The sequence below is a fragment of the Paramormyrops kingsleyae genome, chromosome 18 (assembly GCF_048594095.1).
Source record: "Paramormyrops kingsleyae isolate MSU_618 chromosome 18, PKINGS_0.4, whole genome shotgun sequence".
NCBI classification, from domain to species: Eukaryota; Metazoa; Chordata; class Actinopteri; order Osteoglossiformes; family Mormyridae; genus Paramormyrops; species Paramormyrops kingsleyae.
Window position 1 is genome coordinate 18589147 of NC_132814.1, and position 21589 is coordinate 18610735.

General features: G+C 44.0%; 1 protein-coding gene and 1 long non-coding RNA gene across 3 annotated transcripts; one reads left to right on the forward strand and one right to left on the reverse strand.

The window, feature by feature from the left end:
* Window positions 1-583: 583 nt before the first annotated feature.
* On the forward strand, window positions 584-10892 carry LOC111837012 (short transient receptor potential channel 4-associated protein). 2 transcript variants are annotated; one of them, XM_023798750.2, is made up of 19 exons: window positions 584-756; window positions 1989-2117; window positions 2987-3103; window positions 3210-3267; window positions 3438-3493; window positions 3630-3758; window positions 4660-4858; window positions 4962-5176; window positions 5253-5393; window positions 5677-5805; window positions 5907-5965; window positions 6052-6153; window positions 6241-6324; window positions 6616-6706; window positions 6794-6934; window positions 7057-7168; window positions 7287-7399; window positions 7722-7928; window positions 8236-10892. In XM_023798750.2, exons 1-19 carry the CDS (start codon window positions 634-636, stop codon window positions 8371-8373), a joined length of 2343 nt encoding a protein of 780 aa, XP_023654518.1. In that variant the 5' UTR covers window positions 584-633; the 3' UTR covers window positions 8374-10892. The 2 variants fall into 2 exon arrangements, with proteins under 2 accessions (XP_023654518.1, XP_023654517.1); XM_023798749.2 differs by having other exon boundaries at window positions 4962-5144; window positions 5251-5393.
* Window positions 10893-11389: 497 nt separating this feature from the next.
* On the reverse strand, window positions 11390-14817 carry LOC111837013 (uncharacterized). The gene is made up of 5 exons (XR_002836548.2): window positions 14675-14817; window positions 14267-14432; window positions 13757-14162; window positions 12679-12804; window positions 11390-12592 (listed from the first exon to the last, which is right to left on the reverse strand). It is a non-coding gene; the product is annotated as an uncharacterized lncRNA (long non-coding RNA).
* Window positions 14818-21589: the final 6772 nt, after the last annotated feature.

Consider the following 21589-nt stretch of genomic DNA (forward strand, 5'->3'; position numbering starts at 1 on the left):
TATTGTTATATTTTTTATTAAATGTTCTGTTTTTTTTCTTCTTTTTTTTGCATTGCATATTTCCGTTTTCAAATTCAAATTTTATTTGTCACATACCAATCATACACAGTGTAACTTGCAGTGAAATGTTATTTTTCAATGCTGTGTGGCATTAAACAACAAAGGGGTACAATGTATCAGCGTTAGACAGGGTTAGAAAAAAATACACATAGGAATCTAACAGCTGTCATAAAGTACAGATGTGAAGTTATAGTAGTGTGTATAAAGTAGTATAAAGCAGTGCAACAGCGAGCAGAGGTAGTTCTATAAGTAACAAATTTGTAATGGGGGGGGGGGGGGAGTCAACGGCCAAGTCCAGTCCTAGGGGTTGCCCTGGTTGTGGGTCCAAATGGCTTCAAGCACAATTCAGGAAGCAGATGGAAAAGCATTTCCCTACACAGCAGTACAGCGCATGTGTGTGTGTGATAAAAGATGAAATATTAAACTTGAATGTAAATTCAAAATGTTCGGGGAAATGGTGCGCGGCTCTTGTCCGCCTCCGGTAGGCGGCGCTGCGCGTTTTCCCTCCCGTTTATGTGACGCTCGACCTCCAGCTTCCTGTTTGGGAAAGAAAAAGCTCGGTGAGAAGGAGCGATGGCGACGTTGGGGTTTCAGACCCCTCGCAGCGGGAGGAGTAGGATGGGTGCAAGCGAGAACATCGTGTCCAGGATACGGCACGGTCAGATCACCGGCCGAGGCATGAGCAGGGGAACGCAGGTAAGGCGAGGCGCCGGGGGAAAGAAGGACGGACGTCGGGCCGAGGAGCCCTGGGTCTGGCCGAGCGACCATGGCTGCCCATGGAGGCCAAGACAGATACTAATCGAGTTTCACAGAAACCACTAAAATAGGTATTTAGCCAGCTGGTCGCCCACAGTTTGTAATATTAATACGGAACTAGCTAATGGTCTCGTTTCGTGTTGACTGGCTTAACTCAGTAAGCGTTGTGTACATCGGGTAACTAACAAACACACCTAGATAAGCAACTAGCTAATCTGCATTCTTTTAGATATTCCTTCAATTGACAACCGTGTTTGCTGTCCGCTCACGCATTTATAAACGATCGACGTTTGTTGTCTTGATTCTTATAAGATTTATGTTAAAAATTTATTATTTTGAATCTCGAGAAGTGTTTTCCTTTTTGGTTATGTTAAATAGTAAGCGGTAAGGTGGAAGTATCACCTTAACGATACCAGTACGACCTAAGTAACAGCTTTATGAAGGTATCTGCCATGCCTTTTACAGCCGTGGTGTTAGTTATAAGCAGGTAATCTGAAGAAGCTGCTGTTGAACCCTTAAATGAGATTTTTAACCCGAGGTGGTCCACAAAAATATTGCTTTGTACTGTGATGAATTTGGTAAAATAATTGAGACGTCTATTTGTGAATGATGCAGGTCTGTTAAAAATTGAAAGCAGCTTTAGTGAAACTGCAGCTTTGATTGGTTGCTTAACATTGAAAGTGTATGTTGGGTGGAAGTTTGTTTCGTTACTTTCCTCACAGTGAACTGTTAATGGACACCTCTACTTTTTCTTTGTGGTGAATTTTACTTGGGTGGTGTTTCCCACCTATGGCTTTTAGTAGTTTAAATGGTCATATTAACATATATTTAATCAACATTTATGCTTTAATGTAAATGAGTAATAAGCATGAACTGACCCTGGGAAGCATTACTATATAGAAACTGGTGTTAATGGCCATCTGAACTGAGTAGCCCAGTTTTAACTTAAGGTAACATTCTTCTGAGCACATAGCTGAATAAGGCAATTAAACTTAATAACTTTGCATGTTCAAGCGTCGGATTATATAATACAAAAGTAAAAATTTGAGAATTATATCGTGGCAAGCTTGGTTCCATCTCCATAAGGAAATGTATATTCATAGTGCAGATTAAGTTGGGGAGGTTGAGTGTTAGAATGCTGTAATTTATGTATTAATGTGTTTCTGTGTAAGATCCCAGAAGCTCTGCTCCAAGAGAGGGACAAGCGAGCCAGATGGGTTGGGATCCCGGTCTTGCTACAGAAGCTGTACAAGAGCAGCCACCCCAACAGCGACCTCTCGCAAATCCATGGAGTAGTTAAGGTACATCCCTGGTACCGGTCACCGTGTTTCCTGTGGATCAGGCTGTTTAGCCTGTGTGCAATTTGGCGGTGGGTGGTGATACTGCCATTGTTGTACATGTTTTATTATTGTTATTTAGCGATGGTATGCCCCCCCTCTGTCTGTGGAGGTAAACAATAATTATATGAATTAATATAGGCTAGTTACTTTTCAGTGACAGTAATAATGTTTATCACGGGGGTAGGGAGCTGGATCCGTAGAGGGCCAGTGTGCGTGCCGGTTTTTGGGGTGACCTCTCAATCAGCCAATAATAAAGCAGTGGTTCTCAACTCCAACCCTCTGTTATTGGCTGATTGAGAGGCCATCCCAAAACCCTGCACCCACACCAGCTCTCCATGGATCAGGTTCCCCACCCCTGGTTTAGTGCTGAATAAAGTCCTCATCAGTTTGCCCATCTCCAGTGCTCCAGCTACAATGTAACCACAGCCTTAAGGCACTGCACATAGCCGGATGGTACATGTGACTTAGGTGAACTTAGCAGGTTCGTTGTGGGAAGTAAGTAACACATATTGTGTACTTCCAACATGATGTCAATGTAGTGAATATAGGGGGAGTACCCCCCCCCCCCCCTTCTCAGACACGGTTACCTGTTATGGTTTTGCATTCACACTGGAGTTGTGTCAAAAAATGTCTGCATGGCTTCCCGGGTGACTCAACAAATTTTTGGATTAGGTAATTGATTGGTTGGTTCGATGTTTTTGCCAGTGGAAACCCAGGATCATTTTATCCCCCGATGGACTGACATGTTTTAATTAACCTTACTAGTTCTCTAATTATGTACAGCTTACCTGGTGTGCTTATTTGGTTGGTTGTTTGTTTTGGCTCTCCAGGAGCTGTCATCGTTGCTGTCCATGGAGGCCATGACGTTTGTGACGGAGGACAGGAAGAACACGCAGGAGCTGGCCTCGCCCAACACATACACCTTCGACCTCTTTGGCGGTGTCGATGTGAGCTATAGAGCTTTTGTCGGCTGGTATTGGAAGCGTTATCGATTTGACGTGTGAATTCAGGCCGTACCTTTGAGTAACTATTTGCAATCCGTCTGCTTTGCAGCTGTTGGTGGATATTTTGATGAGGCCAACTCTAACGGCACAGAAGAAGAAACCCAGTAGTGAGTGAAAAATCTGATGCCCCGATCGTCCCTAGACCTGGGAATATTACTGAGACTAGCTAATGATTCACATTGTGTGGAATATGGTATCTTTAATAGGTAATTCACCTTAGTCTTTAGTTCATCTTTCGTAAATTGTTTGACTGAATCTGAATGATTGCTTTACACAGTGAGCGATGACCTGGTCAAGGACTGTCTCAGCGTTCTCTATAATTGCTGCATTTGTGTAAGTACAGTAAAGCCCTGCTGTGTGAATTTCATTACTCATCCCTCGCTCAAGTTGCTTTCCTCATGGCACATATTTCATTTGCCCTCTGTTATTTTCTGAGAATGAAATGTAATTTTTTTTTCCCCCCTTCCAGACGGAAGGGGTCACTAAAAGCCTTGCATCAAGGAACGACTTTGTGCTCTATCTCTTCACACTGATGACAAATAAGAAGACTTTTCTACAGACGGCCACCCTGATCGAGGACATCCTTGGAGTCAAAAAGGTTGGTTTTACCTCAAAAACATTTCCCAGGTTTTGCCTTTCTCCCCATAACTGTTTTTATCTCGTATTTACTGGTGGTAGTTCAGTTTCCGACAAAGGTTCTGCTGTAAGGCAGTGAGCATCGTTAGGATTGATGACTTAGCTTAACACAATTCGCAACACCACCACCACCCCCCCCCCCCCAAATCATCAATGAACAAACGTGACCAAGGTAGCAAATTACATTTTTTGTATCTGAAAGTGGCTTTATTGGCCCATGGCGATTGTCAAAGTAGATTAGCTTACTATTACAATGATTTCAAAGTAATCTATATAATTATTAAATATATACAGCCGCGAAAAAAAATTGAGAACACAGCACAATTTTTGTTTGACTCGTTTCTCAATTTATGGGTGTGTCTCTGAATAATATATTTTGCAAACTGCAGCCTGGTTATTCTTGAAGGTCTTCTTCCTTGCTTTATGGGACTTCAGTCCTGCTTCTAGGAACGTGATATGAACTGTCCTAGCAGTACACCTCACAACTGCACTTAATGTATCCCACTACTTTTGAAGGTCATTTTATGTCATCCTCCGATTCATGAGAAACCGTCGTACAAGTTAAGTCATCTCTGGCATTACAGTGTTGCTTCTGCCCTTTACCTGGCTGGTTTCTGGTCGTTCCCAGTGTCTCCTGCTTCACCTTGTTCTTGTGTACTGCTGCCTTAAGAAATTTTGAACCTGGAATGAACCTTCTCCCAGCAGAACTGCGATTAAACCAGGGTTTAAAACTATACAGTGGTCTCAATTTTTTTCATTGCTTTATGTAGATGCCCATCCATTTGCTGTAAATCGCACATGAAGACGAGCCCTCATTTATTCCATTAGTACAGGACCAAGGTAAGCACATATCTGTGTCACAGGAGATGATCCAGCTGGAGGACATTGCTGATTTGCCCAGTCTGGTCCAGAGCTTCGACCAGCAGCAGCTCGCCAACTTCTGCCGCATTTTATCCATCACTATATCGGAGCCTGATCTCGGGAACGATGACAAACACACCCTTCTGGTAAAGAACACCCAGCAGAAGAACATGAGCCCATCCCGTGCTGAGGTCAACCAAGGTAGGGTAGGAGGAGGTGTACCTGAGGTCTAGTCTCTGCGGTAGCTTTCCTGAAGGGCATGCAGTAGGTGAGCCTTCATCGCTCCTTCTTTCCTCTGTTGTAGTCGCTCTGCTCAACATCCCGGGCTTTATCGAGCGGTTATGCAAGCTGGCCACGAGGAAAGTGTCGGAGGCCACTGGCGCGTCCAACTTCCTGCAGGAGCTGGAGGACTGGTATGCCTGGCTGGATAATGCCCTGGTCTTGGATGCACTCATGCAGATGACTACAGAGGAGCACAGCAGCACAGGTGATACATGCATCCCGCCAAAATGCTTGGCAGTGAAGGATACAAAGGCTTGTTTTTGCAAGGGCGCAATGAAGGACTAACGGTTCTACTTCTGTGTCTCTTTCAGAGTCTTCGGATGAGAGCACCTTGGCCACCAGTCCCCTTAGACACCGGCTGCCACAGTCCATGAAGATCGTGCACGAGATCATGTACAAGGTGGAGGTGCTGTATGTGCTCTGTGTGCTGCTCATGGGGCGCCAGAGGACGCAGGTGAGAACATCAGTGGCCTGGAATTTTACTCAAATTACTACTTTGTAGTTAGTTATACTAACAAAGGTCATTTAGGCCCACACTTCATCTCATAATCTAAGCGCGGTCTTAATCTGTTCTTGGCTGAGTAACATTTGCTAGGAGCCAACTCGGAATGTTGTCAATGCCTGTTGAACCATGAGCATTTGGTGTTGTTTGGTAGCACTGAGGTGATCAAGAAGTAGCTGTGCCGCGAAATGACATCTTTTGAGAAGTTCCTCAGTCTTGGGCACCTTCCCGATAGGTCCACAAGATGTTAGCAGAGTTCCGGCTGATCCCCGGACTCAACAATCTCTTCGACAAGCTCATCTGGAGGAAGCAGACGTCCAACCGTGTTCTACATGGACAGAACCAGAATTGTGACTGTAGCCCAGTAAGCACATCGGTGGTGTTTTGGAACCTAAGGAACTTATTTTGTAACACCCAACACCTTGTTCACGATACCACTCCCCTTATCTTATTCTGTCTAAACAGGAAATTTCCTTCAAAATCCAGTTCTTGAGACTGCTTCAGAGCTTCAGTGACCATCATGAGTGAGTATATTCCTCTAACATACACGGTGTAATACATTAACTGTTCATTTTTAGTCGTGTCGAATTGTGGTAATCTTGTGTTTCAGAAACAAGTACTTGCTTCTAAACAGCCAGGAGCTGAATGAGTTAAGTGCCATCTGTCAGAAAGCCGATATCCCAGAAGTGGAAGCTTTGGCCAACACGGATAGGTATGCAGTCTGGTCGTTGATTGAGGGGTACTGTGATTTTGTTGGGGTGGAGGCCCACACTTAAACTGGGGCTTGCATTTTCTCCAGGAGCCTCGTGTGTGATGGTAAGAAGGGTCTCCTGACACGGCTACTTGGGGTCATGAAAAAGGAACCTCCAGATTCTTCATTCAGGTAAGATCATGTGTGAAGTGTTTGAGTGATCAGTTCCAGCATAGCTGCCATTAGCTTCACCCTACTGAGAAGTATCTTGGGAGTGTCTTTGGCTAATGAGGTGTGCTTGCCTTTATCCATGTATTGAGAAACGTCATAGGGTTCTGTAGATGTTCTTTGGTAAGAAGCGTTTTAAAGGGTTGTCTTCCTTGGTGGTGACAGCTTCAACAATGTAATGCTTCTGTCGGCAGTTGTGATTCCTTTTGTTAGCTGCAGTAGTGTCTCCATGTCATGCTTTCTTCATCTTCAAAGGTTCTGGCAGGCAAGGGCGGTTGAAAGCTTTCTCCGTGGTGCCACCTCCTACGCCGACCAGATCTTCTTGCTTAAGAGGGGCTTGTTGGAGGTTAGTTGAAGGCGGGGTTGAACATTGTACTCTCCTTCATAAGTTTTGTTTAACCGCAATATTCTTTGATCCCCTTTTCTTGTCTAGCACATCTTGTTCTGCATCATTGACAGTGGATGTAAATCCAGAGATGTGCTGCAGAGCTACTTCGACTTGCTGGGGGAGCTGATGAAGTTCAACATTGACGCATTCAAGAGATTCAACAAATACGTCAACACAGAGGAGAAGGTTTGTGTGGCTTCCTGGGGACCCCCAGAATGTTCCACAATCTGACCACTTCCTCTAACCATCGTTCTCCTTCACATATTTTTGTAGAACTCGATAGATCCTGCTCTTCTTTTTCATTACAGTTTCAGATATTTCTGAATCAGATCAACAGTTCATTGGTGGACTCCAACATGCTGGTGCGATGCATCGTCCTATCGCTAGACCGATTTGAAAGCCAAACAGATGATGTCAAAGGTACTGTGAAAGCATAAACCACTGGTTAATGAGATATGAACTTTGAAGCAGTGGATGAAAATGCTAGCTGATCCTGTTGGGCTCAGTGTGCTGAGGGTATCTCTTCTCTGTTACACAGTGGTGGAAGTCCTCTCTGAGTGCTGTCTGCTATCATACATGTCGCACGTGGAGAACAGGTTGTCCCTCCTCTTCAGGCTCATTAACATCATCAATGTGCAGACACTGACGCAGGCAAGTGTAACAACTGTTTGGAAGATTACAGTAAACTGAGATTTGCCAGAGTAACAAAATAGCAAGTTGTTGATTAGTTGTGACACTTTCATTTTTCTTAACACTACAGCATCCATCTTAACTGCTTTGCATATGGATGCATTTTTAACTATTTTAGGACCCTTTATTTCTCATCAGCATAACACTCTATGCCGTTTTTAATCAGACTTAAATTTGACTGCATGTAGTTTCATTTCCGATGTGCGTGTCCAGATTGGTCAGCGTGGTGTTTGAAGGCCGTCAGACTAAAGGGCTCGGCGCTTCCCCGTTTTTTCACCACCAGGAGAACGTGAGCTGTCTGAACACCAGCCTGGTGGTGCTCATGCTGGCCCGGAGGAGAGGCAAGCTTTCCTTCTACCTGAACGCCCTGCGGGAGAAGGAGTACAGCGAGAGGTACCCGGGCTGCCTGCTCAACAACTTCCACCAGCTGCTCCGCTTCTGGCAGCGCCACTACCTCAACAAGGACAAGGACAGCACCTGTCTGGAGAACGTGAGATTTTCTCTTCCCATCCTCCTCCTAACCCTGGGCTGCTGTCTCCTGTTCATCCCTCTAGTGGTTTGTTTGTATATTGCGTGATACCTGCGAGGTGAACCGTGGTGTGATCTGTTTAACTGTAGTCAGTTTAGCTGTCTCCCTGTAACACATGAGCTTCGCTCCTCTGAACATCTCCAGGAGCATCTTTATGGTGGGTCCTTCCTCTTCTGAACTCCAATCTCGTGTTGTGAGGTCAGGAGGTCAGGTCAGGCGGTTGAGTTGAAGAGGGTCGTGAAGGATTTGTTTCGTCTGTCTTCCTCAGAGCTCCTGCATCCCATTCAGCTACTGGAAGGAGACCGTTTCGGTGCTGTTAAGTCCGGACCAGACTTCGCCATGTGCCATATCCAGTTATATCGACGAGGTCTACATGGATCTAGATACGGACTTCCTGGAAGATTGACATCAGCCTCAGTGGGATGCACGAGAGGGGGAGCGTGATGAGGGACGTCCTCTTCCTCGGCCCCGCCCTCGGTAAACTCAACACCGACAGGAAGTTCTCCAGAGAGCCAATCTCGGAAGGACAGCATTCAGGAGTGGCACACATGCATGTGTGTGGGCTAATGTTGGGTTAGCCCACCGCTTCCTGCCGTCCGGGGCGACTCGCTGGAGGGACCTGACCCCAAGGACGGAGATTATTGGTGTAATAAATCAGGGACAAGCAATTCTTTTACGTTGGGGGGGGGGTGGGCTGGGTTGCTTTAGTTCATGTAAGCAGCGCGTGTACATGTAAGGTTTTGCAGCTAATGTAGATATCTCACAAGGGAAAAAAAACAAAAACAAATGTGGAGATGTGGCACATTGTCAGGACTGGGGTGGGGGGAATGACCCAAGGAAGAGGCGCCAAAAATGAGTTGACTGAAATTCTCTATTAGGTGGGTTTTGTCCAAAATAAAAGTGCTCTGCAGTGATATGACCAAAAAGCACATGGCTTTGTTCACACCTATAATGAATGCTGTGTGAAATGTGCATCCCCCCTCCTCTTCACCACACCCTCCCTCTGGCACTCGGGAGAAGCGTAAGCCTTATCCAGGCTTGCCGTCTCCCCGAGGCGGGGGCCCAGACCCCCCAGGGGTCGATCTCGGCCCGTCTCCTGTGACACGCATCCGCAGGTCGTTCACGAGAGAGTCCGCTTTCGGTTCTGGCCCCTTGCAGCCCCGCCTACGTCATTCTGTTGCCTTCAACGGTTTTATTTTAGTCGTATCCTAACCAATTTTTATTTTTTCTTCTCGCTAACTTAAAAATTTGCGCAGTGTGGCATTTGCAGTTGTGATCTTTGTTAATGGTGGTGATTTATGGTAAATTTTGAATCTGTAGAGTGTAGTTAGTGTGAGTCAAAGAGCTATGCAGATTTTACGGCCTTTTATTTCTGAATGGGGCCCTGTTCCCGGCCCTTAGCCACTGCCGGGGATTCGGTTCTCTTCCCCTATAGATTTTCCTTTTCTTCTTTGGTTCTTTTTCCTTTTTTCTCCTAAAGTACCAGGTCACTGCCCTGCTAGCCGGCTGCTTTAAGTCAGTGCGACGCATGTCACCCGTCGTAAGGCAAGGTGAATTGCCACTTAGTGGTGAACTTTATCACTAAACTTGCTATTTTGCTTGCGCCATCTACTGGCGCATCTAAAATTACTAAATTATTTAACAGCTTCAAGCTAAATCATTCTTCCATCTCACATTATCAACATGACTACATTTTATTTTATTTTTTATAACTGGCGTTGCACTGTATCAGCTAAAACATGCATGTCTTTTCATTACATTTAACCCAAACCTGAAGTTCTTCTGGTTACTGTCATTGATTTTTAATTTAATTTCTATTTATTTTTTACTCCTGCGTTCAGTGATCTCGCACCACATGAGTTTACTCAGTTCTCCAAAGTTTGCGCTTAATCAGATGAGGCTGCATTTGCTACACATTACCTTGGGATTCTCACTATCCTAAGACTGAAATCTCTCTGCCCTGTAATATCCTGTCTAATTTAATACCGACATCTTGTCTGGATGTGAGAATGAACTTTTTATTCACGCCACATAAAACATGAATTTTGTCTGGTGCTGGACCAGTGAACGTAATTTCTATAGATCTGGTCTTGGGGGAACAGCGTGTTTTGTGCAAACATACTTAAATCTGAATTGCACATTTCAGAATGTGTGATGCAGATGGAATTTCATCATGTTCTCTTCAGACGTATAGTTTTTAATTCTATAGATTTTTTTTGTGAGAATATGCAGTGTTTATGGTGACTAAGAAATCAATTTTGATGTTACATTGCATTTTGGGAATGTTCATTTAAAAGTAACCGATTTTATGAAATGTATGTCATATGGCAAACTTTAGCGATTAAAATAGTACTGCAAACCAATGTCATTTATACATATCCATTATAACAGTCGAATAGCGATTTGTCAATACAATTTGATTTTTTTTCCCCTCTTTATAAGTATACAGTAGTCTGTAGAATTATTTCAGTAATCACTGGGATTGGTTTCTTTTGTAGCTGTAGATCGGAACATGACCAGCTTTTACCACTGCACTGCTGGTGCTAAACATGTTTATGTATCTCTCACCAGTCTAACTTACTGTAGGTTCCTGGCACTGTGTAAATAAGGTCTGATTTCTGTAATAAACCTTTTTGTGAAGTCCTATGCGCCACAGGGGAAGGAAATAACTCTTAGTCTTTTGCGTGTGAAGTTTCCAGCTGTGTAGATGTTTTTTTTTTCGTGCGTGAACGAGAGAAAGTGATGGATGGTATGCCTATGGGCCTCTGGTCTGTACCCTGTTATCTGCGCAACAACGCCACCTACTGGTTCCCATTCCAACAGCCCGCCTGTCTCTCTCCTCCTCCAGTTGTGCAAGTTTCCAGATTTTCATTTCACTAATATTGTTTGTAAGCATAAATAAATTATCAGAACTTTATCTCCTAACCTTTTGCTGGGAATGTCTGTGCGGTGTCTGCAATGTCACCTGAGTTAATGTACATTAACACATTTTTTAATACTTAATTTGCGCTGGTATGGTTTTTGAAATACAAGTATGAGATGTTCAAGATAAGGTAAATATGCATCCATTTATATGAAAATAGGTAGGTGATATATGTACGCAAGAGATCTAAAGTTTTGCTTTGTTCAGAAGATCCACGTCCTGTTATAAACCACTCTCTCAACGACGCTGCAGTTCCTCCACGCCAGCTGTAAAACTGTTTGTCACCATTTTGACAAATGCTGCTAAAAATACTTTCACTCTGGCTTTGAACTTATTGTACCTGGTAGATCCATTTACAAAGAATAATCCTAAATTAAACTGCTTATAAACTAGCAATTCTTTTATGAGAAGCTGACTGACCCTAATACAGAAACCTTTTGCCCCTAAAATTGCGTGTGTTAACAGCAAGTGAATATAGCAGAGTTGTGTATTTGAAAGATTTCAGTGTAAGGCTCACTTTTATTTGGTTCATTGTGAAATTCCAGGAAGCAAGGTTCACATCAATATATGAAGGTTACAGGTTATCGAAAGAACCGTTTTTCGATATTGTTTAGGAGGGCGATTTCTCACACTGGGAGTTGCTCGGTGTGTATCACCGTCACGCTTTCGATTGTTGCCGACTGCCTGGTGCTTGCGTGCTGGGCCTCTAACCGCGATCTGTGCTGGTGACTCTAAATAAGGTGGGTTTGCCTGCCATTTAATACCGAAGCCCTTTGTGAAACGCGACCCCGCGCTGCGCAGCCAGATATTTCGCCAATGTCGTCATGTAAAATGCAGTCGCCTGAAACAAAGAGGTTGGGGCAGAGCCGGCGGTTATTTTTAATAGCGGCCAAACAGCCGGCGTCGCCGCTCTTAAGAGACACTTGTCACCATCTGCCTCCCCAGACACCGTCTGCACCTCGAGCCGGATCTTTCCGCTGGGATCAGACGCACGTGCGGCACACGTGCGCGGACACACGCCGCGCGCACGATGACGGCATACCTCCCCGCGAGACACACGCGCTCGCCACTCGTGTCGGGTACCGCTGGCCCGAGGAGACTTCTTGGCATCCCGCTCTTTAAGAATGATGTGAGTCACCGCTAATGTCCCCTTCCGTTCTGGTGATGCGTGCCAGCAAAGCAGCGTGACAACAATCCCGGGCAGTCCGTGAACAACGAATGTAAACTTCCAACATCTATGTACAAGTACGACTTCTAATCGTAGATCTAAAATAAAATGACTCCTCTTCCGTCGGCCGACCTATAACTGTTGTTCTATTGTTGTTGTATTTTTAAATTTATTTACTTAGCTGACACTTTTATCCAAAGCGGTGCACATTTTTGAGAAAGCAGGGTCAGCCAAAACCTAGAACAATCTGGGGTTAAGGGCCTTGTTCAAGGACCCAGTGATGAACCCGTTCTGCTCACCCTGGGATTGGAACCAGTGACCTTCCAATCACAGGCAGTGTCCTAATCCTCTGAACCATGTATTACCCCCATATTTGTGCCACACATGCACTCAGAAATTCACTAGTGTAATAGCGGCCTTTTAAAGGATACAGCAGATTGGTGTACATGTGCATATGTACACACAAGCAGGTGAAACTAGTGTGTATAATTTTGTGGACAGAATGGCGTCAAGGTCCATAATCCTGGAAGGGGCCTGTGAGAAAGAGAGAAGAGGACATCTGAAGATGGATGGGCAGGACTGAGAGGAGACTCAGACTTCCACATCGGTGCGTTCATCACCTGAACAACATGGCTTTACATATTTCCTTTCAACACAATCAGAGTCCAGTCTGGTGACCGCCACGTGATTTTACTCTACATCGGTCTTGGTTTCCATGACAATATGGGGACTGCTGAGCTGTCATCCTGCAGAAAAGCAAACTGGTGAATGTTATGAAGACATTATGAGCTACAACTTTGATTTCTTTACTAGCATTGCAAAGATGCTGTCTGTCTTGTCCAAGACCGTATCTTTTTATTTACTTTTCTTTATTACCATGATTCTTTTTCATACAGCATGGTATTTCGAGGAGGCAGTGGGAAAAACCTCCAGAATGTCACCCTGGGTACCTACCTAGTTTCTGTGCTGACGGGAAGCTGTGGAATGAGGAGCTAGCACAGACTTAAAGTGATGTTCATGTGATAACTTTCCTAAACATCACTGCAAGTCTTAACTACCTCCTCCTCAGTATTGGGAGCTGAAAAAAGCATATGGAGAGAAACCAACACTCATCTACAATCACTCACTATATGGCCTAATCAGAACATCTCAAGTGGTCCATATATCAGCTGCTAGACAAGCCCTCAAAGAAGGTCAAAGCTGATTGTAACTGTATGGTAGGGGATTGTCTATCCATTCCTGTTAGATAATTTCATGGGAAAAGACTTATCAAGTGCAGTCATATCAATTACAATCAAGACTTTGAGTTTAACGTCACTGTTACCATGAGAAGACGGATGGATAGTTGGATATGAGTAGGTCCTTCAAAAAATGATTAGAAACATACATATGTCTGTCCGTTTCCATTACTTTCACAATTCTCTCATCTCAATCCTTGCATGTGTTTTAAGTAAATTAGTTTTCATCAAAAGACTAAATCGCGGAAGAATCCTAAGCAAGTATTTCAGTTGCTCATTCCGAGATCCAGATGTAAATCAGCGTCGACCCAATGTGAATCTGAGATTCAATCAGTTGCAAATTTCCCACATTTAATATTAAATAAGTGTCTCATTGTTAAGTTTATCTTTACAAATATAACAGCTCTGTGTCACCTTAATATATTTCAAAGCATCAGATTCCAAAAGGCCTGGAACTCACCTCAGAGTTACTGCGACATGCACTGTTAAGATCTCAGGGGTGAGTCCTGATGGTGGCTTTCATGAGGCCTGTGAATTCTGGAAACCTCATTTTTGGTCGTTTCCTAATTAACTGGATCATACCAAAAGTCAATGTAGCCTATTAGAAACAGTCCGTCCCATAGAGCAAAGCCAAAGAGCTTCACACTATGTATCGATTCTTCTGTTACACTTCTCTCAGTGGATGTCATTCTCTGATCCACTGGAAATCGTTTATTTGCAGTTAATAATGTCACCTGTAAATAAATATAAAATAAGACACGCGGTGTCTTTAACCTCCTACGGACTTGCCATCGCATCTTCGCTTCAGCCTTCTCGCAAATTGTCAATGAACGTTGCGTCTTTTCCCTAATTCTGACCATTGTCCCCTGTGAGAAAGAACAAAATTCGATCAGAACCCTTATTTCACATTTCATGACATCCAGAAACTGAAACACGCGTTATTTTCTAATTGCTTAGATGATTTTCTAACCTCGTTTGATGTGCTGCGAAAAAAGTTAATTTATTATAAAAATCCGTTTTTCCCCCTTTTTGCGCCGGCAGCCGAGCGCTCTTGCAGGACGCAGGCCGGCCTCTTTACAAACGGGACATGCTCACCGCTCCGGACCACGGGAAGCGAGCGGTTCTCTCCAAGTTTTCTGATTCAAAAGAAACGACGCACGCAATTCAATTTATAAACTTTAAATTGCGTGATGCACGTTAAATTATACTCGCATGCCAAAACTCGTGGTTGTTAAACTCAGACATCATCATTTGTTAGTTGCATACAATACAATGAATACGGTCAGTTGTTAAATACATGTATACATAATAACAGCCATAATAATAAAAGCTATATGCGGGATAGATGCAGTGCATGTCATGGTGAGTGCGCACCAACCTTAGCCGTAGTGCACAGTCTGGGTCGATGGAGGGCTTCTTTTATTGTGTCCCTCAAGGTCAGGGTTTGAGGAGTTATGTCAGAAATCCCCATGTGTCCCCCTCCTCGGCGGGCCATTGGTGAGCAGCGCGTGCCTGAGCCGACACAAAAGGCAAACTGCGTTTTTATCTCGGCGCAAACTTAAGCCGGTTATTTTTATAACGGCGCTGTATTGTGGTAGGGATAACGGCTATCGGGAGGGCTCTGTCTTTTTATGTAAAGTGCTTTTTTTTTCTGGGACCAGTAGTTTCTGTGTCTGGTGCATCTTTACTCCTAAGATTACATTTCGGAATTTGATATGAACCATCAAGCATATCTGATTGTGCGTATTGTTTTATTGTCTGTTTATTATTTTAAAAACAAACTGTATCGTCCCCTAATAAATTTAATCGCGCGTTTCTTCTGTAGGACTACCTAGTGCTTAATACTTATGCTATATGTTCTAGCTTCCTCCTAATATAAGCATCCTGTACTTCAAGTGTGTGCAGTAGTACTGTGCATTCTATTTCTATTAATTTATGACTGATAACTATATGTGGTTATTAAAAAGCGGATATTAATTAACCTCGGTCCTTCGCACTGATTGCGCACGATGACTTTTGCTCGAAACGATCTCACTGCTTGGGCTGATTTGTGCGTCACATCTCTAAACGGTTACAGATCTCTGTGGAAAAAGACAAGCACGTACTTTTGTACCATTAAAACGAGAAATACCATTTTTCGGTATGTTCTTTTTTTGGTTTAATTAACAGCAATGAATCATGTTCTTGCATGGTTACCGTTTTCCTGCATTGTAAATTTTTAGAAACTAGGCCTCAAATTAAAAAATACCGTAAACACTACTTTAGTGGCAAAATACAAAAATGTCAATTCTTTCCTTTTATTTCATCCAGAAGTATCTGCATTTTCTACATTAGAACATTTTGGTGAAAACAAGGACTGGCTGTGGGTCCAGAGAACTGGGGAATACTGGTGTATTTGGTTAAGCAATAGCCTAACAGTACTGGCTACAGGAAACTATACCCAGGACCAAGGGATCAACTTACACTTGCATTAGTGGTGACATCATGTGTGATGTCATTAAAAAGAACAATGACCATAGAGTTCACAATGTATTATGAAGTTTCATCTTCTGTTCCCCTGAGGTGGACAGTAGCCAGTAGCCGTGAAAGCCTTTGCTTGAAGTCAGTTTTGTTTTACTTACAGCACATAGCACAGGATGCCAAAATCACATTCGTTAGTATTTTAAGAAATGACCACTCCCACTTATGCAAATTAGAACCTGTCGAAGCAATGCATTTTTGTACATCCCTCAAAATCACAACTGCTCGGGGAACCAAAGCCGCCTGGCCACAGTTTCCGTCACTTAAGCACCGTCCCGCCGTTCGTCCCCAAGTCATTTGCAAACCGAACCAAAAAAAAAAAATGCGGTAATGGCCAGGAAAATCTATTCCATTCTATTTTCATATTTTCATGAGGTTTTCTGGTTAGCTACTTAGCACATGTCTGTGTCTGTGCAATTATTTAAATCGGGTCCTATGTTTGATTTAGCAGCTCTGTGCGTCCTGACCTTGACAACAAAACAGGAGATAAGCGTCCACAAATGCCTACTGTAGCTCCCAAAATAGACAAGAATAGAAGTCCCTGCCTAATAGCCAACATTCCTAACAGCGATAGGCATCCTGACGGAGTGAAGCTTGCTGTTAAAGAGGTAGGGTGCTTTTCTGGAACAGTGCAAGAATCTCCGTAGCAGTTAAGCATGTCATCAAATGACCATTGAAGTCTTTCTGATCGTCCTCTCGCCCTTATAGAATTCCCTTTTGGGGGCATTTCACGCTTGACAAATCAGAAACGCATTCCCGTCTTATGGAATTCAGTGATACCTTCTAGACTGCCACAGACAAACAAAAGAAGCTCAAAATGAAGTTGAAACGATCTTCATGTTGGTGTAAAACTATGTTATTATGTCTGTCAAAGTGTGTCCGCTTAGACATTTCAAAACCTCTCCAAAAGTGTTCCCAGTGTTTGCCGCAACTGTCCAACAGAGTATTTTTTGACTCGACCACTAACACACCTCGTTTGGCTAATCAATACCCCATTGAGTTATTTGACAAATCAAGTTAATTAATCAATAGAGCTGATGGAGAAATTTAATGAATACATGGAATGGCTGAGGCTACGGAGGGGTTTGGGAACCGAATGGCAGTATATCTAGCCGACATGGTATCAGTGACTTTTTGGAGGAAAGATGAAATTCTTGTTTATTTTTTGTTACTCTTAATTGTTATAATTGTCAAATTTTCAGGGAATTTCCAAATTCCAATTACTACCAAGATCAATAGCTTTAAACATTAACTTTGCCTAAGACTTTTCCACAGTACTGTATTGAATGATTTACTGCAAGTTGGGTGGCTTGGAGAAGCTGGAATTACTTTAGGGGGAAATGGGCGGGTTATCAGTGGTCGTAGATGGAGTTATCAGGCACGGCGGCGTCATGTGTGATAAATGAAGCAGTCAAGGATTGATTAGATATAGACAGTCTGAATCATTGCTATTCTGGGATGACCCTTCACTGGTTGACTGTTGTGTATGGCTTCACAGGCAGGAAGTTTGTCTGATAAAAGCTGTAGAAGAGACTGACCTAATGTAATAATGATCCTTTAAGTTTTTTCTGGATATTTATGACCCATCATCTCTTAAATGAGTTTTGCTTTGTTTACTTACTTATATATGTAAATGTATCACACCTGCACTGGTCTCATCCTGCTGCTTTGATATATCCATATATCAGATCTGTGTTTAGTTACTCAGAAAGAGTTTGAGGTATATTATCTTACAAAAAGGTTGTTTGTAAACTATACTTGGAGAAAACTATCCTTTCTCTTGAATATATTAAAATGCCTAATATGCTGAAATATATATTTTATTATCAACATATGTGCTTTATTGATTACGACAGAGCCTTTGATCGTGTTGACCAAGTCAAACTATGATAAGTGGGTGTACCAGACCATCTTGGCCTTATGACGAATCTCTAAACTGGACAAGAAGCCACTGCCAAAACAGAAAATGGCGACTGGTGAAGACTGGTACATGAGAGAAGGATGCTGTCGTCATTAAAAATGTATGAAGAACCGTGGACACAATATTAAAACATCAACAACCAGCTAAACCTTCACATGAGGCACAAATGAACAAAGTCTAGTGATGCTCTCTTGCTTTGGGCATATTGTGTGAAGATCCAGAGCATTGAAAAAGGATGTTAAATGAGAACAGGGAAGAGGGTGACCAGCAATAGGATTGATGGACATTGGAAAGCCTGAAGAACGGAAGAAAAGACAGAAAGTCATCAGGGAACGCTGCTTATATGGTGGTCAGGAGTCCAAACCTTGAGATTATCTAATTGATAGGTATCCATCATCGCCTATCGGACATCAAAGCCTGGGTATGGGATTTAGCACTTGTATACTGAGAAACAGAGTGAATCCAGAGGTACAAATGTGCAAAGAGCAAACTTGGGAGGACCGAGCCATTCTGGAAGAGCCAAAGATGATATTTAGTGGCTGGTTTTGAGGGAGATACTGATGCTTCTCTCCTCGCCACTCCACACAGTGGGCTATCTGCACCGTGTGAGTCCACACAGTGGGCTATCTGCACCGTGTGAGTCCACACAGTGGGCTATCTGCACCGTGTGAGTCCACACAGTGGGCTATCTGCACCGTGTGAGTCCACACAGTGGGCTATCTGCACCATGAGTCGTGGTACTCAGGCCTGATACGGCACCTTCAGCTGTCTTTCTATTTACGGCCCGTCCAGGCGTACCTCTGACCCAGAACTCTGTTCAAACAATAGACACACGCACATAAATATGGCGGAGTTACGGAGCCGTCAGCCTTCATCCCGCAAACGTCCATCTGCTAGAGCTCACTAAGCTCCGTGCAGACAGACAGCCTTTTAACGCGCCACTCGAAAAGTTTGCCTAACTATTTTTATTTATACCTCTGGCATGAACTTCTGGCTTTTAAATGCCACTGCAAAAAAATGCTCTGGGGGGCTGAATAATAATGCCTGTTAGTGTTGGGGTTTGATGTTGTTATTCCGGATTTTGAAAACTCTTCTACGCCTCATCATTTCTATGGCCATCTCTACCTTGGCTCGCTGGGAGAATCGGACACGGAAGCGGTCGCGACTGTGACTCGGACGTCATTAGGGGACGTGGGGATCCCAAAATGACCCGCGGGGCTGACAGACACCATTAAACGGTGGTTCCATGTGGCCTGCGCCGACTGGCCGTTCCCTCTTGATCTGCGCCAATGGTGGCCGTTCCCTCGGGATCTGCTCATGTCTGGCTTCAAAGTGCCCCGGAATGAGGGCCCGGCGTGTGACCGCAACTTCACGGCTTACATAGAACCCCCCCCCCATCCAGAGACACCTGTCTCCTGTGGCAACTGTTAAAACACAGACACGCGCGCTGTGGAGCAGGCAAAGGCTGGGAAGTGTGGCTGGGTTTGTTTGCGGGCAGCTATACAGGGGCCCGCATGAGATAAGACCAGCGACTCTGAAGGCTGCTCCCTTAAGTGGACGGTGTGCTGGTGGTCAGGGGCCCAGCAGGTGCAGATTCAGGGGCCCAACACTTTAAGGAGGCCCCTCAATACATTACATTACACATAACACGGGTAGAGTTGCCATCCGTCCGGTATATTAAAGGATCATCCTATATCGGGAAACAATATGCTGTGTCCCGTATTGAACAAAACCCCTCCACCCCCATATGTAATTTTTTTTCCATAGGCTACCCCACCCCTCAGATTTTATGGGGGAGACCATTTGTTGGCGTCCTGTATATCTTCTGATTGAAGTTAGCAACCCTAGCAAAAAGGGTCCAAGGTGGTATTTTGTCAAGGGGCCCAGAATTTCTAGCTACGGCACTGTTTGGTGGTGCTTTCGCCGCGTCCTGCGTACTCACAGCGGACTGCAGACCGCAATGCGGATGCGGTACTAGGGAGGCCAGCTGGCGTCTCACTGAGGGCGATGCCTTCTTCCGGGTGTCCCAACCCGGTCCTCAGGGACCCCCCCAGACAGTCCATGTTATTGCTGTCCCCCAGCCCCCTGCCAGGCAGTGCACACTCGGGGGTCCCCAAGAACAGGTTTGAGAAACACTCTCTTAATTCATTTGTGATCCTCTTTCTTCATGAATATCTTTTTTTATATAACTGTGACAGTCTGAAATGCGCACCTGATATACTATCTGCAGGGGGCGCTCTGTTGTGGGCTGTATCTCTGAAACCGGACCCCCCCCCCGGGTTAGTCTTCCTCTCACCCTCACAGAGAGCCGCATGTTCCAGGAGAACAGTGGCGCCCAGGGTCTGGCAGGCCGGCAGCAACCGGCGCAAGAATCCCAGAGCAGGTTGCCCGGCAACGGTCCAAGCACTTGAGCAGCCGTGAGTGCATGTTGGGGGGGGGTGGGTGCAGGGAGCTAGGGGCCACAACCTGCAAGGCTGCATTCCAGCCAACAGGCCACCGGGCTTTCAGAAGCTTAGCAGCCCATTGGTGTAAGTCATAAACACACACACACACACAGGTGAATAAACACACACACAGGTTAACAAACACACACAGGCGAACAAACACACATATAATTATCTGCAAATATACACACAGCCCCTCCCCAGTTCACGACTGAGTTATTTTCCGACAAACCTATCATAAGGTGAAAGTATTGTAAGGAGAAAATGCTTTTTATACAGTGAAACCTAACCAAACAAACGTCGTAGCTTAGCCTGCCCTACATGCTTAAAACATTTACATTATAGAAAAAGTGCTCAATATCTCATGTAATTTATTGAACAATGTACTGAAACTGAAAAACGTTTACCCATTGTAAGGTCGCAACATTGTAACGGGGACCATCATAAATTTTAATTACATAAATATATAAATATACATGTAAATATATGAGTCTTTACAGATTTTCATTATAACAGATATTTCTATTAATTATTTTAGAATTCTACTGTATCTATTTTTCTATGTACTTTTTCTTTATACAATAAGTTGCGTTGTGAATTACACGTGACCTGTGCACTGAAGGTGATGTAATGCGTTTCTAACGGAAAACTAGATCAAAGTGAAAGAATATCTCGCAATGGTGTCGTGGGGGTGAGGAAACGTCTCCGGCTCCAATCCCAGGCTCAGCAGAAAGGTTCACGCCGTTGGGCCCTTGATCGAGGCCCTTAACCCGCAGCTGCTCCTAAGAAACTGGCTGAACTTGCTTTCTCAATTGTTTGTCACTTTGGATAATAGAGTCTGAATAAAGAATACGAGTGATAAGGGCAATTATCGGGGGCAACCCTCCCATGGCCCCCTTCCCCCAGCGAGTCTCCCAATCCCAGTCACCTTGGATAAAGGAGGCATCTATAAGCAGCCCTGCAGTCTTGGCATCTCATTCTGAGGCATTAGCAGACAGCAGTCTGGCAGGGCCCAGAGAAACACGATAGATAGCTGTGGTTTCACACTCCGTCTCCCATCACGCATGTCTTCACGCAGCACAGGGCAGAAATACTTTAATCTTCTTCACAGTTTGGCTTTGATTTAATCTCTTTGTTCAGTTTCATTGTTCTTAAATCTCCCCCTATGACTAACCTCCAAACAGCTCTCGACTGCTAGTGCGACAAAAGCTGAAAATCACCACTGAGAAGTCTGGGTATTTTTTAGCTATATTTTTCAGACAACTGGCTGGATTTATTACTGTATATAAAATATATCAGCTGTTATTTTGGAGAAGTATCTTAGGAGATTTTAAAAAATGGATTTGTCTGGGTTGGGGGCCAATATGATATGATTTCATTGGGTCTGAAATCTCTATATGTATACATG